Source organism: Polypterus senegalus, chromosome 2 (assembly GCF_016835505.1).
Source record: "Polypterus senegalus isolate Bchr_013 chromosome 2, ASM1683550v1, whole genome shotgun sequence".
NCBI classification, from domain to species: domain Eukaryota; kingdom Metazoa; phylum Chordata; class Cladistia; order Polypteriformes; family Polypteridae; genus Polypterus; species Polypterus senegalus.
The window spans coordinates 112,368,192-112,385,044 of NC_053155.1; the positions used below are offsets into that span (position 1 = coordinate 112,368,192).

A 16,853-nucleotide genomic window follows, 5' to 3' on the forward strand; every position below is an offset into this window, starting at 1 on the left:
CCAGTTTAAACACCCTGTTATCTGACACTTTGTAAAATATCATAAAAGGAAATGATTTGTTGTGCCAATCATGAAAACCTCAATTGTCATAACTTCGGAAAGAAAGGGGGACATTTTGATCTTTTCACTGAACATTCACTGCCGTTTCTATAAAGGTTAATACCTTTTATGAAAATGCTCAAAAATGAATGAAGCAAGCAGGCCAAGTGAAACAGATGACTCGTAATAAACCAGAAAATAATCTCAAAAGAAAAACCAAATAAGCTATATTTTTATTGATGCTTCTTTATCTGCATCTATGCTATTATTTGTTTGTTTTCTCTATGTTGTTATTTCACCCTATTACTTTTATACGGCCTGTCATTTTATTGCATATGTTTAATTATTTATGTTTTTTTTCCCTGTGTAGATAGTTTATGTATCTGAAACTCAGCCTTGGGATGTAGTGTGGCCCATCGGTTAATGCTGCAGCTTCACAACTTTAGGAGACTCAATTCAAATGCTAGCCCTGGCACTGTCTGCGTAGAATCTTCTCTTTGTGTCTGTGTGTTACTGTTCAAAAGGTTTAGCATATTCTGATTCGAGTTAAGCACTTGTTTCGTAATTTTCTTTTCTTTTTTGAGGTTGTACTTATTTTTTATTATCATTTTAATGTAATTTTCAAGTTGATATATTTCTGTTTTGTTTTCCACTCATGGGCACAACCATTTTATGTTTTTTTTAATGGCAGCAGCCATAATGTTCTTGACAGCAGCACACATGACGTAATCAAACCACTACTATTTAAGATGGTGGCGTGATATCCATAGCATCCCAGTTTTTACATTGTGTGAATAAAATCTTTGTGTGTGTAGTTATGGAAAAAATCAATTTATGGAGTTAAAACTTTGTAAATTTTGTTTCTTTGATATTTGGATTATATATTTAGCTGCAGCGTTTTGGCACTCTTTGTTTCCAACACGTTTCTCCCCTAACTGATTCAGATTTTGTGTTACTCTCTCTACTGTGCCATTTGCTTGCTGGCTTTTTGGCCTGCATGCATTCATTTTCCATCTGGCGTAATGTGTTTTCTCTTCAAGAACTGTTTTTCATACCTATATTTAGAAGATGTAAAAATGATTATTTGTTGAACCTTAGTTAACCAAGTGGGAGTAAATGTTAAGAGTGTGCTTGAATGTGCTCTGAGATGGACTAATCGGGGCAGGATCCTGTTTTGGACCACGTTTTACCAGAATTGTTAAGCTGCAGTATTTTTACCGTAAACTGAATCAAGCAGCTTCAAAAAAAATAGATAAAAAGACAGAAATCCTTTCTACATGTATAAATATCTTTAAAAGAGTAAGTGGTATCTCATGATTAAGCCTAGGGAGGCTAAGTAAGTATCTGAAGAGGCAAATATACCATTTAAGAATCACATACCTAAATCTATTAAGCGTGCAAGTCTAAAATAATTAACTATTGAAGTGGAATTGTGATGCAATATATGATTGGTTTATCTTCTCAGATAAGGCAGGCAATACTTCTGTGCAATCTGAAATATTAAGATGGATAAACTTATAACTAGCAGAAACTGGGAAATCATATTTTTTTGTACAATACTCTATACAAAATTATTTTTCAGTATCTTTATAACATTTACCATTTTAAGATTTATGCAGAAGACATTCCACTGTAAAATATTATAGCAGTTGTATAATTACAAATATGCAAAACAAATGACAATTTACTATACATTGAATAAAACATTGTAAACAATATAACCCACTGAAATTAACAGTTAATGCTTCTCTATTGAAAAAAAAAAACAACCTTGATTCAGATGCCTAACATAGACAGTGACAGAAAAGAACACAACATCCTCTATTATGAAATTATCTGTCAGGTAGATATCTGCAGGAATTGATCAGGTCAGTGCTAGACACAGTAAACACAGAATACAACAAGTTGCAATCAGATTTAACACAAAATTTTAAAATGCGCTGTCTGTAAATACTGGGGAGAGATAGATGAACGATTCATTTTTAAAATTTGGTTAACCTTGAAGAATGGTGTAGTGCCCTGCAGCTGACTATTAACCAAAGCTGAATAACACAACTCAATAACCCTCTCCCACATACTGTTTACTCTAATTTAAGTAAGGCTCAACACCTCTGACTTCAGAGTCTCAAACATATGCTGATAATGCAACAGTAAAGTCTGCTCAACCCTGCAGTGCACCAGCTTTCTTTCATTCATTTAAATATTGCTTTAGATATGAAGCAGAGATAGAATGGCACTTCACACACAGCTGACATAAATCACGATTGTTCAAATATAAGAAATCTGAAAAAAAGGAAAAATATGCTTTTCAAATTAAAATTAAACTTGCCAGGTAGTTTGCAGCAGTCAGACCCGGGTATGTAAGATCAAAACGGGTAATCAGAGCGGGCTGCAGGTAAGAAATAAGACATAATAGGACTAGTAAGTATTGATTACGTCACAAGAAAAATAATTGCAGTCATAGTTAAAAAAAAAAACTAAGGCTAAGTGTGCAGCCTAACATTAGGTTTTAGGGCATACCAGTCTTTCTCCATTAGTTTTCAAGGGAGAAGGATACAAAGAGGTTCTGGCGGCAAGTGTTTTTGGAATTGATGAAATAGGCAAAAAAAAAAAAAATCACAACACAATGATCGGGAAAACAATGAAAGCACTACAAAAGTAAATGAAAGGTAAAGACCAATCAAACCTAAAAAAAAGTCAAAGTTATCCTTCTGAAAAACTCATGTATGCTGTCTTTATTTATAAATAACCTCAACCACCACAATTATAATTATTAAGCACTACCTGGATTATAGAGCATATAATTAATAATTTAATTAATAATTTCAGAACTGTTTGAGTGTTTGTAAAAGAAGACAAGTAATTTAAACACATACACTGCTTGGACAAAAATGGAAAGTAAACAAACAAATAAATACATAAATAAACAGATAACACTCCATTCAGGGTTGGTTCCTGTCTTGAATTCAGTGCTGCCAGGATACTCCAACCCTTGCAGTCCTGAGCTGGGGTGAAGAGGTTTAGTAATGGATGAATGGATAGTTTTACATGTTTTGCATGATTGTGCTAGGGTAACAGGCCAAATCCTGTTGTTTACAACACTAAAACTATGCCTGCCCTTAGATGTAGTCTGAAACCGAGTCTCGTTTATGGTATTAAACTAGATCATAAAAATAAAGGTGAAATTATGGAAAATGGTACAGTTGCAATGTGAAAATTGGCTTTATCGGATGAAAAATTTTATAATACATTTATCACTAATGACGAAGAAATCACAGCAAGGAATGCATTAATTATAATTCTACAAGGACATAAAAACACTTCTAAGTAGGGACTGAATGTGGCATCGCAGTTAAGCAATTTTATTCTAATTTTGTCTATGTGACTTTATTTCATTCTATTTAAATTTAATTAATAAGACATGAATTAATATAATACCTGAATAAGATTCAAAATTTTAAAAATGTCTTAAATTAATCATTCACATAGCAGTAATTCTTTATAATACCATTCATTAATAAGTCTTAACAAACATTTTATAATGCATCATTATCATCATTAGCCGAAGGTTGTTTTGCGGTAATCTAAAGATCAAACTATTCATCCTTGGTAAAGTTTAGTAAGGGCTTATTAATGCAAGCAATGAATGTTATTTTAAAGCAGGGGTGTCCAACTCTGGTTCTGGTGGGCCGTGGTGGCTGCAGGTTTTCATTCTAACCCTTTTCCTAATCAGTGAGCAGTTTTCACTGCTAACTAACTTCTTTTCCCTTCATTTTAATGGCCCTGTTTTTAAGGTTTCAGTCCTCTGAATTGATTCATTTCTTCATTAAAGGGTAGCCAAACAGAAATGAGATGTGAATGTGATGATCAGCTAAACTGGAACGTCAAACTCCAGCCAATTTCAATCCAACCAGTTTCTTAATGAGAAGCCAATTCTTGCTGTCGATTAAAGCCGCTATTAAATCTCATGAGTTGTTGCTGCTCTCTTTCTGCCACAGCAGACTGTTGATTTTCTGTTTTTTCTAAGGCCACCATCAAGATGTTTTGGTGACCTGAGCAGACCAACATGTCTGAGACCTTTACTTTATTTTCAGGTTAGCTGGTCAGGCGGTGGCTTGTTTTGTGTCTTGTTATTGTTAGGCTGCTCATTAAGGAAGAAGAAACAACTAAGGAGTCTGAGTCACGTCAATTAAAACTAAGGCAAAACAAGTTAATCAGCAGCAAAAACAGCTTACTAGTTAAGACGATGGTTAGAATGAAAACCTGCAGCCACTGCGGCCCACCAGGACCGGAGTTGGACACACCTGTTATAAACTGTTACCCATTGTGGCAGTATCTTGTAGATGCTAAGGCACTGGACTTAAACCCCAAGGCTGCCAGTTTAATTATTCACTCTCTGAGCCAGACCCTTAAAGCAACTTATAAGAAATCACGGGGAATCATTGAATCCTAAATGTAGATGTCACCTTGGATAAAGGTTTCAGCCAAATAAACAATAATGACTATAATAATAATATAGTGCAACAAATGAGTAGATCAGGTTTGTGTAAAGGACATAAAATAGATAGGAGAAATAAAAAACTAAGTTTACTGTGCTTAGCAAAAAAAAAATTGCTTGCTTACAAGTCAACAAAGATTTTTTGTTCAGGTTCACTATCATAGTCTCCAATATTGCTATGTCAGTTTTTTTCCTCATAATTTCTGTATTAGAATAATAACCACAAAGGCTAGTATTCAGTGTTCAAAATTGTGATGTGACTATTGCTTTCTGTACAATATAAGGTAATTAGATCTACAATCATGTACAAAAAGTAACTTCACCCTTTTTCAATTCAATGATTTTATATAACAGGACACCCAGAAATCTTCTTCCCCTCAAAAAATTCTGCAATGTGACAATTCTAATCTTGGTGAAAAAAAAATATGAGAAATTTCACTTTGTGGCTATTTATTCAATAAAAATAAGCCAACATTCAGAAGCCATTTGTTAAAAAGTAGCTACATTTTTACACTTCCATGTCAATTGAGAATGTAAAGAGATTCTGGTGCTGCTAATCAAGTGCAATCGATTAGATGAATAGGATATGCTAGCAACTCTGTATAAAAGCAAGACCTTTAGCAGTTTGGTCAGAAGCATTCAGGTTTATGGTGACATCACCAACGATGAAAAAACATCATTAGTTTTCTCACAGAAGCAACTGCTTATCAGTCTGGAGGATTATTTACAAATGGAAAATATTAAGGATAATTGCCAGTTTTTCCTAGAGTGGAGTTTCTGGCAAATGCATCCAAAAATTCATCCAACATATGCTGATAAATATTGGAAAGAACTGAACAGCTTCATTCAGAATTCTACAGGCCCCTGTCAAGATAATAAATGATACAATACATGAATCTGCCACAACAAAAGAATGAATGAGGATACCTCTCATGCAAGGGTAACCAGGGGAAAGCCTTTCTCTGCAAAAGTATACAGTGCACTGGCTTAGGTTTGCAATGTTTCATCTTAACAAGCTCCAAGGCCTTCTATTATGATGTTTTCTAAACAAACACGATCAAATTTGAGATTACCAGAATTACCACCATATTTGGGCAAAAAAATAAAACAAACATGGCATATCACCACAAGAACCAAATACCAGCTTTCAGGCCTGGTTATGGAGAGATGATGATTTGGGATTGTTTAGAAGCAATAGGAACTGGATGCCTCAAAATCAAAAAGTCCATGTGTGGTCCTCTTTATATGAGGGCATTCTTCAGTCTGACAGCTAAAGCTTATCAAGAAATTTGAACATGCAACAGGAAAATCATCCTGGGTATACTCGCAAATCTACAATTGAATGCCAGAAAGAGGAAAGAATCAAAGTTTTGTAATGGGAATGACAAAATCCAGACCTCTGGCACATTGAGATGCTGTGATTGAAACTTGAGAGAGCTGTGCGAAAACTAATTCCTTTGAACATCAATAAACTGAAGCAGTTTTATAAGGAGGCGTGGGTGAAAGTTCCTCACACATTGTGAGAGTCAGAAATGTACAGTATATAGGAAACGATTCTTTAACTAGCTTCTGAATCACTGTTATTTTTACACTAATGATTTCTGTATATTGGCAGGTTCTTGTCAACGTAATAGAAGCACAGAAAAAGTTGTTATGTGTTGTTTGTCACCTGATATTCAAATTATATAAGTTTGGGACTTGGTGAGGACTTCCAATGATTGCTAGTTATGTCCTGATTTATAAAATCATACAATATAAAAGGACGGTGCCTCAGTCCAGACACTGAGCTGTGCTGGGTGGGAGAGGAGCAAAGTGTCTGGGCGAGGAGGAGAGGTTATTGTGTTTATTAGAGTGGGTTTATTGTATATGAGTAGTGTGGAGGGTGCTTGGTGCACTGAAGAAAATAATAAAAGGTCGTGGACTTTTACCTGGTGTTTGGAGTCATACCTGAGGGTTCAAGGGTGCACTACTGCCACAATATATATTTTTTTTTTAAATCTTACACATTGATTCAAAATTTGTACTTATGCAAAGTTCTGCTGTAATTCAAAGCACAATTAAATAATGTTAATTCTAATTCTAATTCAAACCTGCAAACAAAGTGAATCACTTGGTCCTTTAATTGGGGAGCAGTGTTGTACACTTATTAAGGTTACACACTTTTTGAGGTACTTTGCAGACCATATTTTGTTCTCATTTTAGAGATCGACTAGGAATTATACGAAAATAATAATAATTAGAAGAAAAACTAAGTTAATTTTTAAAAATTCCCAGGTAGGTCTGAAGTTTCAATTTTATAAAAAAATAAATACATTTTAAACTTGCCTTTCTGTTTCAAAAACTTTGAAATATCTCATCCAGGGGTTTTATTTTGATCTCCTTTTTTCTCCTTTATTCACACTTGTTGATCTCACATATGTACATTTAATGGTTTCAGATCACTGCATATACTTTTTTAGAGAAAATAAATTAAATTTAAAAAATGCCATGTGTGGCACAGTAGTTAGCAATTCTGAATCCTGGCACAATCACCTCATGTGAGAGTTCTCTTCTGGTTTGCCACAGACATTGAAAAGTTATGCATGTTAGGTCAATTGGTGCCTCTAAACCGCCTCAGTCTGACCGTGACTCAGTTTTAGGACTGGTTGGATTCTGCCAAAGTAGGCTCTAGTCCATACCACCCTGAATTAAATAAATAGGGTTGAAAAAGGTGAATTGATGAAAAATGTCACATATCTGCTTAGGTTTTAAAATTTGATCAATGTGTAAGACATCTGATTTTTAATTATTGTTCAACATTAATTAATTTCTAAATACGTTCACAATCTGCCAGTGGTATTCCTACATAACAGCTTAAATCATTAACTTTTGAGAATGTGTACTAATATAAAAATCGCTAAATCATACAATGTGTGTTACATTGTCTTATTTCTTAGACAAGTGCTGTCCCTGAATGGATGCAACAGTCCACAGAGGGTGTGGAGGGAGTTGCATTTGGCATTGCACCTATTCTCCAGCAGGACATGTTTGAGGCATGATGGCATGCCATTGAGAATATTTAAACAGTAATCTTAACAAATGATAAAAAGTGAACCATGTTTGCTTCCATAAAGTTGTCAATCAAATCTCACTGTTTTATCTCAATGTACATTTTTAATTGAAACCAAGCTTATACCAGCAGGGTACAGAAAAATAATGTAAAAAAAAAAAAAAAAAAAAAAAGACATTAAGAATAATTCCAGAAAAATCAATGTAACGATATTGGTTTTGCAGACTTTTTACCATATCAATACCAACTGTTAGCAGTCAGTCATTTCAGCAACAGTGAAATATAAATATGCAATTTTAATGCATAATATTGCTAAGAATGGCAATGTAATATAAAATTTAATCACCCAGAATAATACAAAGATTCCATTTTTATGATAAAATATGTATCCACTTACATGTTAGTAATATTTACGCCTGCTTAATATTTACATAGTTTAACAGTAAGGGTATATTCTTATTTTCAGTTTAATTTCTTAATTAAATTATTTATAGCAATTCTTATAGATAAACCATTGTGTAAAAATCAAGAGGTAAAAACCTGACAATTACAATAACATCTTGACTTCTAAAATAATATGTACACTGTTAACGAAATATAAAAACATCATGTATGCATATTCTGTACATGTGGATGTGCTGAATCCAAATTCTCTTTAATTCATGAGACCCATTTTAACATAATTTTATTTTATTATGTAAAGTGACTTTGCTCAATGAGGAAATATGGACTAATTTATTCAAGTGTTTGCATTTTGCACAAAAAAATTCCTATTATGATGTTTAATGATGTATCTTGGTTTGAATGATGCATGCATGTTGTCCATGTCAGAGTAAATAAAAAATAATATTAATGAAAAAGTAAAGAGCAATCACATTTTAGCAATACTACTCATTTTTGTTCATGCAGTGTATCTCTACTTCACAATTTCATATAGTTTTAAAGTCAAATATAAAGCATATATACAAGTAAATAATGCATAATGCTGACAATAATATTTAACATTATATTATAAACCAGGGGACAATAATTAAAGCATCATCATATAGGAGAAAAGCATATGCAAAACACAAAAGGCATAGAGTAATGAAAAAAGGAATGAGAGGGGAAGGAAACTTGCATTACACATCTGACAGAAATGCTAAGCACTGTTTGAATAAAAAAAAGGTAAACAAATCGTCTCTTCTACATAGAACTGCACACACTTGTTTCAACCATTAAAGAAAACCTGTCTTAACAGCCCATAGAGAACATGAACGTTTGATGTTAGACTGCCACCTAGTGCAGGACAAAATCATCACAAAGCTTTTCAAAGATGCAGCTTGCTCATTTAAACATTCACTTAACGTAAACATAAAAAAATGAAAATGATTAACATACTGAGAGACTGTGAAAATGCATTAACATTTCAACTTTTTATTGTTTTAAGCATAATAATTCAGCAAAGTTTCCAGAAGAGGAATATTAATCAAAATTAGGGAATGCAGTAAATGCTTTAATGAGTTTTTAATTTTTTCTTAGCCATTTTACACATTTTGCAGAGAGCATCTTGAAAGGATCACAAAAGGAATTCAAAGAACAATATGGTCCTGACAAGAAGATCTAATTAAAGAATTGTGCAATGTTTATGTCAAAAATCCCACAATCTAGTTACAGATTGTTACTGATTTATCTTCATAACAAAGCAACAACCATTGGAAAAGTATTGTAGACACAAGATTTATAATGTACCAAAATACCCCATACTATTGATATGCCAACATACACTATGGAAACTGAACAGTGTATTGAAACCCAATTTTACTGAGAAACACTTATCTTGTAGAATATGGTACATTTGCAGTGGCTTCTTGAAGAAGGATGGCACTGTCTTAAAATTAAAAGAAGGCATCAGAATTTGAATTAGTATAATTTTGCATTGCCTTGCAGTTATCATTATGGAGCAGATTGACCAGCTATGTAGAATCACCATGTTGGCTTGAATTTCAACATTACAGCTTACAGATTACATCTTGCCTGAAGAAGGGGCCTGAGTTGCCTCAAAGGCTTGCATATTGTAATCTTTTTAGTTAGCCAATAATAGGTGTCATTTTACTTGGCTTTTCTCAACATTACAGCTGTAAGTTTCAATTTACAGAGAACTATAAGAAAACTAAACTTTGCTAAACTCAATATGACTAATAGGTATTCAGTTATATAGCCTTAGCTTATGACATTTTCCCCTTCTGAAATGATGTAGTTATCTGAGTAGTTATTATCTATCTATTGTGTTGTGCGATGGGTAGGTCCTCAGTAGTCTCCATTTACCTGTGGCAGAGTGCCTGCTGAGGTGAATATATTTGTACCATTGTTTGAACACACATATTATTGAACAGTATTAGTGTTTATTCTATCATCTACATCACTAGTACGTAGTCTTTCATTTACTTTTATCACTAAATTTATTTTTAAATTCACCCCGGAACACAGTTAATTAATTTGAAGAAGATAAAATGTTTATACATGTCACTTGCCCTTTGGTAATTATGCAATCAACTTTGAAGTACAGTTGTTAATTGAACATGTAACGCTTTATTTTTGGAATGTTTAAATCATTCACTTACCTTACAGAAATTATTATAAAATAGATGAGAAATTCCATATATTATAGGTATGGACACCTCTATTAGAATCACTAGTTATATTATATTATTCTGCCTGCTTACGACAAATATGTCCTGAGATTCTTCAGTTAAGGAAGACAGAAGTTTAGTGTTAAGGTGATTAAACTCAGGTTTTCCTTCAAAGAGTGAAGATATATTAATTAAGCCATGCAAGTTACAATTTCAGTGTACTCTGTACATGTGACCATAAGGACCCCATAACTGGGTGGTTGGACAATGCAGTCATGAAATATTTGACTGACCTGAAATTGTATTTTTAGCTTATTTGGCTTCATGATGCTGCAATATGAAAATGGTGTAACAGAATGCAAATCCACCAGTGTAGCAAAAATTATTATAAATAAAAATGGATTGAATAATAAATTATAAACATCTATGCTAAAGGAAGTAGCACTCATTAGGCTTAGTCAGCCTTAAGATCCAAACTCAACATTTTATGCTATGCCTTTTGCTGAAACTTTGGTAATCCTTTTATCTAATCTCACAGTAGAGGATTTACCAGCATGAGGCATGCAGAACTATTTGGTGCAACTGAGGTCCAGTTTCAAAAGACCCCTACAGACACCAGAAAACTTAACCAATTAAAATAGGTTTCTCTCGTGTCACTGGAGCAAACAGGCTTTATGAAAATGACACTATGATGAAATAGTTTCTTGTAGGGAAGATGCCTAGAAGACAATAATGACAAATCTATTGTACAGAGTGTCACATGCGTGTACTTGGGGAGCAACCTAAGGGCTTAGGTAACTGTAATTTAATGTCGAGACATGAGGGGGCACTGTCTAATAACGCTCTCTCTTCTCCTTCTCCGTCTGCAGGAAGGAAGACTGACACCTTTCCCACTCTGACACAACTTCTAGGGGTAAGACCACCTGGACCCACCTCTTCCTCCCAGAATTTCACATAAAGGGAAACAATGGCGACCTGAAAACTGATGACGTCTCCCACACATTTTCTTTTACGCCTTTTGCGTACCTCAATATACAGGGTTTGCCTTCATGCGTCCCCTGACCTTTTATCTTGTGCCTTTTGTCTTTTTACAAAAGATACATGTATATCAAATCAAAAGGTGGCTTATCATTCAGGTTCTTGGAATAAGCAACTTTCTTTATACAACTATAATTTGAACTGACTTTTGCACAATAGAGGGTAAGTAAGGAATACCTGCAAAAAAACAAACAAATGCAGACACAGAAACTCACATTTGTGGACGATGGGCTGCATGTAAAGATTGTACGGGAAAAATGACATAAAGACTATTTGAAATTTAGTTCAATATCTTTGAAAACATAAGAAATGCCTCCATACATGCACTGTAAGCCAGACTGACACAGGTTTCCAGAATTCAATATGATGATAGTAATAAAAAGAATGTTGGTTATGAAAAATACTTTTTACATGAAATTAATTATTAATAGTAGTAGTAGTGGTAGTACAGCAAAAATAATGATCATTTATAAAGAAATGTCACTTGTTGTATTAAAGTATTTGATTATTCCTTCATCCATTCATTTTTTCAGAGCATTTTACCTGTTCAGGGTATTTCTAAGCCACAGTCTAATATATGTAATTAGGGGACTTAAATTTGGAGGACAACAAGATTTTTATTTTAATAAAATGAAGGGAAGATCAGAAAGGAATCTCAAGGAGACCATGTTGAATTCAATGGAAAATCTTAAATGTTTGTTCATTTATGGATATTGTAGAAGATGGAGTGCTTAAATTAAAGCTTTAATATAAGCTTACAAAATAATCAATGTATAAGTACAAACAAACAAAGCCACTTTGAATAAGACATTTTAATGGGTACTGAAAAAAAATAAACATAATCTTAGCTTTCAAGCCTGGTTTTATGCAAATTCTGTTTTTTTTATATTTTTGCTCCAGTGACATAAGTTCTAAACAGTTATATTTTTTCTTTTAAAAGTGTCACAAATGTTTATTAAACAAAACAAATTTTCATACTCTCAACAATTGGTACAAATCTCTGATGGCATGTTATAGGATCACATAACATGTAATAGTTTTATACAATGTTTTCTTAAGCCAATGTCACATTACACGACTTCTAGTTAGAGTTGATGTCAAACTTGATGAATGCAGTTGCAGCATTCGTCACTGGTGTATGTCGATTACACATCTAGAAATTGCAGGGCATGATAAATTCTGCAACTCAATGATGACTTTCCAGCACAGTTTCACATTCCCAAACTATTGCAAGCTCCCCCCTTGTGCTGACAGCCAATAACATGCTGCCTCACAGAGCCGAATCTTGTGTAAAGGGTTTACTGGTACAGCAAGTTCAGCTTCTGTACTTCTGGGTGAGCACTTATTGGCATTCAGCTCTTATGCGCACAGAGCCTACCTCTATGACTTAAGACAGGGTTGACAGGTTTGACTTTGTTGTCGCAATTCACTGCTTAGTTGGAGTTAGGCACTGGATATGTCATACAGAAGCACGCCACAAATGCCACTAATTCTCTAAGATTATGGAAACAAAAGTCTTGTAATGTGATATGGTCACTTGCACCTAAGAATGGTAAAAAAAAAAAATTGACACTAAAATAAAAGCTAGTAGCAAGGGAAAGCCCTATGGAATTAAAACATGACTAGTGAAAAGATTATATATTGATTGATACAAAAAAGTACCCCATATCAGTTTTTTTCTGTGTCTGCTGTATACCCAGATTAAAAAAGTATAGTATTATTATTATTGTAGTTATTTAGCAGATGCTTTTATCAAAGACAAATTACAAAAAATATTTTTGTTACTGAAGAATACGTGCCTTTTCAGAGTCTGTCGACACTTGTTTCTAAATAAAAAATAAACGGAAGAACTTTTTTTATATGAAGAAATTTCTGCCCTACCATGCCTGCTATTTCTTTCTACAAAAGTCAAAAACATTCTAAATAACAGTTTAAGCCAAGTATATAAAAGAATAACAGTAGAATCTTAGCTCTTTCTATTTTCAGTACATAAATTGCTAAATGAGGCAGAATATCTCAAAGTTACTCAGTATTTAAATATAGTTGTATTGTGGCAGAGCAAGAAGATAATCTCTAATTATATAAAATCCAACGTCTGTCTGCTTTTCACGAGAGAACTTAACAGATTTAGATTGGGTTTTTTTCTATAATTTGCTTAAACATTCCAGTTGATTTTGCAACTTCTCACATCACGCTAAGTATCATAGTTTGGTTGCAGCACCAATTTATTTACACAAATCCGAAAGGCAGGGCCGAGGGAAGGGGGAGGTGTAGGACCTCAGGAGTAGGGAGCCGGGTGGGGCTATCCTCACTCACGCGCCAGCCTCCATTCAATTCGCTCTACCTCTTGCTACGTGTTGGAGTGTACGTTGCTTTCATTTAGCTACCGATACTTGTTTGTTCAGCAGACGTTATCATCTAGAGATTGTTAAAGAGTAACGTTTGACGTTTTTGCGAGAAACTATTCTTAAAATGATCCGTGAGGGAAGACAGCATAAATCTTTTAGATTTTCATTTGCTTTCTGATGGAATAAATTGCAAGTGGCTTAATGCACTGTATAGAAACATGAAACATACTAGTAATTTTAATTTTGCATAACAAAAAATGTAATAATATTCGAACAGCTGACCTGCAGGATTTTTATCTCCATATTCTAGAATTTGTATAAAATTGTTGAGCCTAAATGTATCAGGCAGAAATTTATTCCTGTCTAACTGGCCCTTACTCTTCCTTTAATATGTAATCATCAGCATCACTCATTCTACCAATAAATAACAAATATTGAAAATTTCCCACCTTCTGTTCCTTGTTATTTTCATTTACTGCACCATCTAAAGCTGGTAATTTCAGCAGACATATAGTTCCTTCATGACAGAGGAAAAATTCGATTGTGCAAAACTGTTTTTGTTGATCTACGTAACTTTAAATTTATATCAGACAATGGTGTGAACTATCATGTATAATGGAATATACTGATGGACTGGCATCCTGGCCAGGACTGATGACATCACCATGAATGGACAGCCTGGGAGGATGGTCATCCAGGCTGGAAGCGTTGGTGTTCCCATTCCTGGTCAGGATGCATAATGAAAGGACAGTAGGGGACTGCCTCCCAGTAACATGTGTTCCAAGTATTCTGGGTGGCAGCATCAATCTGGCAGGGCTGATCATTTGGGCACCCGCAGGGTCTGCAGGCCTGTTGTGGACCTTCAGAGCCACTGGAGGGGGTTGTAGGAGGGAAGCTCCCCTTTTATCCCAGAGCTCATTCTAACCCAGATTTGCTTCTGACCTGACCCACTGCTATGCTGGAAGTACTCTCAGGTCTGACATTAATAGGACTCTCCCCACCTCAGCCAGGTGAGTCAGAGCTGGAAATGGAGTAGGACAAAGCTCACCTGGAGTGGAGGCAGAAAAAAAACAAAGGAAAAGGAAGAAAAGCACCATTATTTTCTGTTGTTTAAAGAAGCCTGTGAAAAGGTATTTGTGGCAAATAAATGAATCTTTTTGAATCTGTAACTTCATATTCATGTAGTTGTGGTCTAGGGTTGGGGTATGAGACGCCTCCTAGTGTCCACACAGGTTAGCAATCATATTTACCTAAAGCAAGTGTAATAATTGTTAGCATATCATGAATCTACAAAAACATTTCAAATTTACTGATAGTAATACTGCTGCATTGTCAAAAGTCTCTCAGTAAATACTATAGTATGATAAGAAAAAATGACTTATTTAACACTGATATTATGAACAGATTATTAGCAAATTAACTATTAAAGATAATAACGTTATCTAACAGATTATTGTTAAAGAAAATGAGTCCTAGTCATTTAGAGAAGAGAAACTGAAAAAAATAATCAGTACATTTTAACTATATTTTGATAAAAATATGAATATTTTGTCTTTATTTACTACCTGATTGATGTATAATGTGTGAACTTGCAATTTAATTTCAGAAATAATGAATACCTTATACTAAAGAACAGTCATCTGGAAATTAATCCTGAATATCAAGAAACTGCTAATTAGCAACTTTTACTGTCAATGATAAAGTCATATATCGGCTGACTGGCAAGAATGAGTTATCAAAGTACACCATAACTGGTGTACAACTAGCTGAATACACACACACACAGAAAAAAAGAAATAACTTTGGAAAACTCACTGCTAAAGGTGTGGAGTGCACAGGTAGAGTTGTCAAGCCAGCACATAATAATTGCAAATTATTTGGAAAACAATTGCTAATTATTCAATATCTCCAAGTTTATTAAAACATTTTTATGAATAAGCAGCAATGGTAAAAAAGCTTTCAAATATTAATTTCTTTTTCTAAAAAAGAAAAAAAACTAACTGTATTCAGCTCAGTATAAAGGGATCATATTATATATAATTATGTAATTTGTGCATCAAATTTCATATAAGCATATCTAGAAAAAAATCATAGCTTACAATAACTCATTTGTGACCAAAGGTAAAACGTGCCATTTCAACTTTTTAAATATACGGTACAATCAAATAAATCCTTATTTACTGTATATTTACAGTTTTATCATAATACATATTAATGGGTAGTGGATTTCTAATTTAAATAATTTTAATTTTTTTTTTAATATTTAGTACGCTGTGCCTGGGCATGCACATGTTAACAGCTGTGAAATAAAGTTTAACAGAGAGCTGTTTCCTTAATCATGTTTAGTCTTGTTTTCTGTATTCTTTAGTCTATGATAGCATAGACAAATAACATTCGCATAACTCAACATAATAAAAACATAAACCAAAGTAATATAAGGACTGACCTTTAATGGAGAGATGTGTGAATGAGAAACATAGCCATGGACATTTTCAATCTCTGACAAATTTTTTTCAGACACGTGGACTAACTCTGGGGGTCGCACCTCGTTAGTTAGTCGAGGGAAGCCGTGATCTGGTGGTGGGGAGTCTTCGTCTTGATATCGGTACTTCTTGAACAAAGAAAGCAGATACAAATTAGGAACACTTGAAATACATACTTACAGTAAATGGCAATATGACAGAATACCACACATTTTTGAAAAACTCCTCTGAATGATAATGCCATTCAGTACTTAGTTTGTATTCAGAGCTGGCTGAAATGCATATCACTTAACACAAGAATAAATGAAAAACCTTACCACGTGGCCATTCACAAGTCAATAGAAAACTGAATCAGTCATACTGCACACAAACATTAACAATGTAATGAAAATGTGTTTGCATATGGGGTGACATACATTTAAATTAATAAGTTATCAAACATCATTTGCTAAGTATAAAGTGGTTGTTATTCGGCTTACATAAAGTAAAGCAAATTTAGACATTGTTAATGTTTTTAGGCAATTTAACAAAGTACTTTGTGTACATTTTTTGTCTATTCTCTAATCAGTAAACACAAACATTCTATGACTGGACGCTCACAAATTATTAGGGTCTGAAAGTGGAAATGGTGGTTGATGGCTCCCAACACATATGGTGGCTTACAGCTTTATTTTGGGAACGGCCATGAAATTATGTTATATCCATGACAGATTGTAATTGAGAATTGATAATGTCTCACTAGTAAGTGTGCACGTATGTATTGAATCAAACAAATGAAATCATAGG

General features: G+C 33.9%; 1 protein-coding gene across 24 annotated transcripts in view; it reads right to left on the reverse strand.

The window, feature by feature from the left end:
- The window catches only part of dlg2 (discs, large homolog 2 (Drosophila)), a 1,682,723-nt gene that overhangs the window by 746,444 nt on the left and 919,426 nt on the right, over positions 1-16,853 (reverse strand). For 19 of the 24 annotated variants that reach the window (XM_039744355.1, XM_039744352.1, XM_039744359.1 and 16 more), the window contains 2 exons: positions 16,031-16,195; positions 2,369-2,428 (listed from right to left, as the gene is read on the reverse strand). In XM_039744355.1, coding sequence (XP_039600289.1) covers positions 2,369-2,428; positions 16,031-16,195 — 225 coding nt within the window. The remainder of the gene's footprint in view (positions 1-2,368; positions 2,429-16,030; positions 16,196-16,853) is intronic. The other 5 variants (XM_039744362.1, XM_039744358.1, XM_039744360.1 and 2 more) reach the window with 2 other exon arrangements.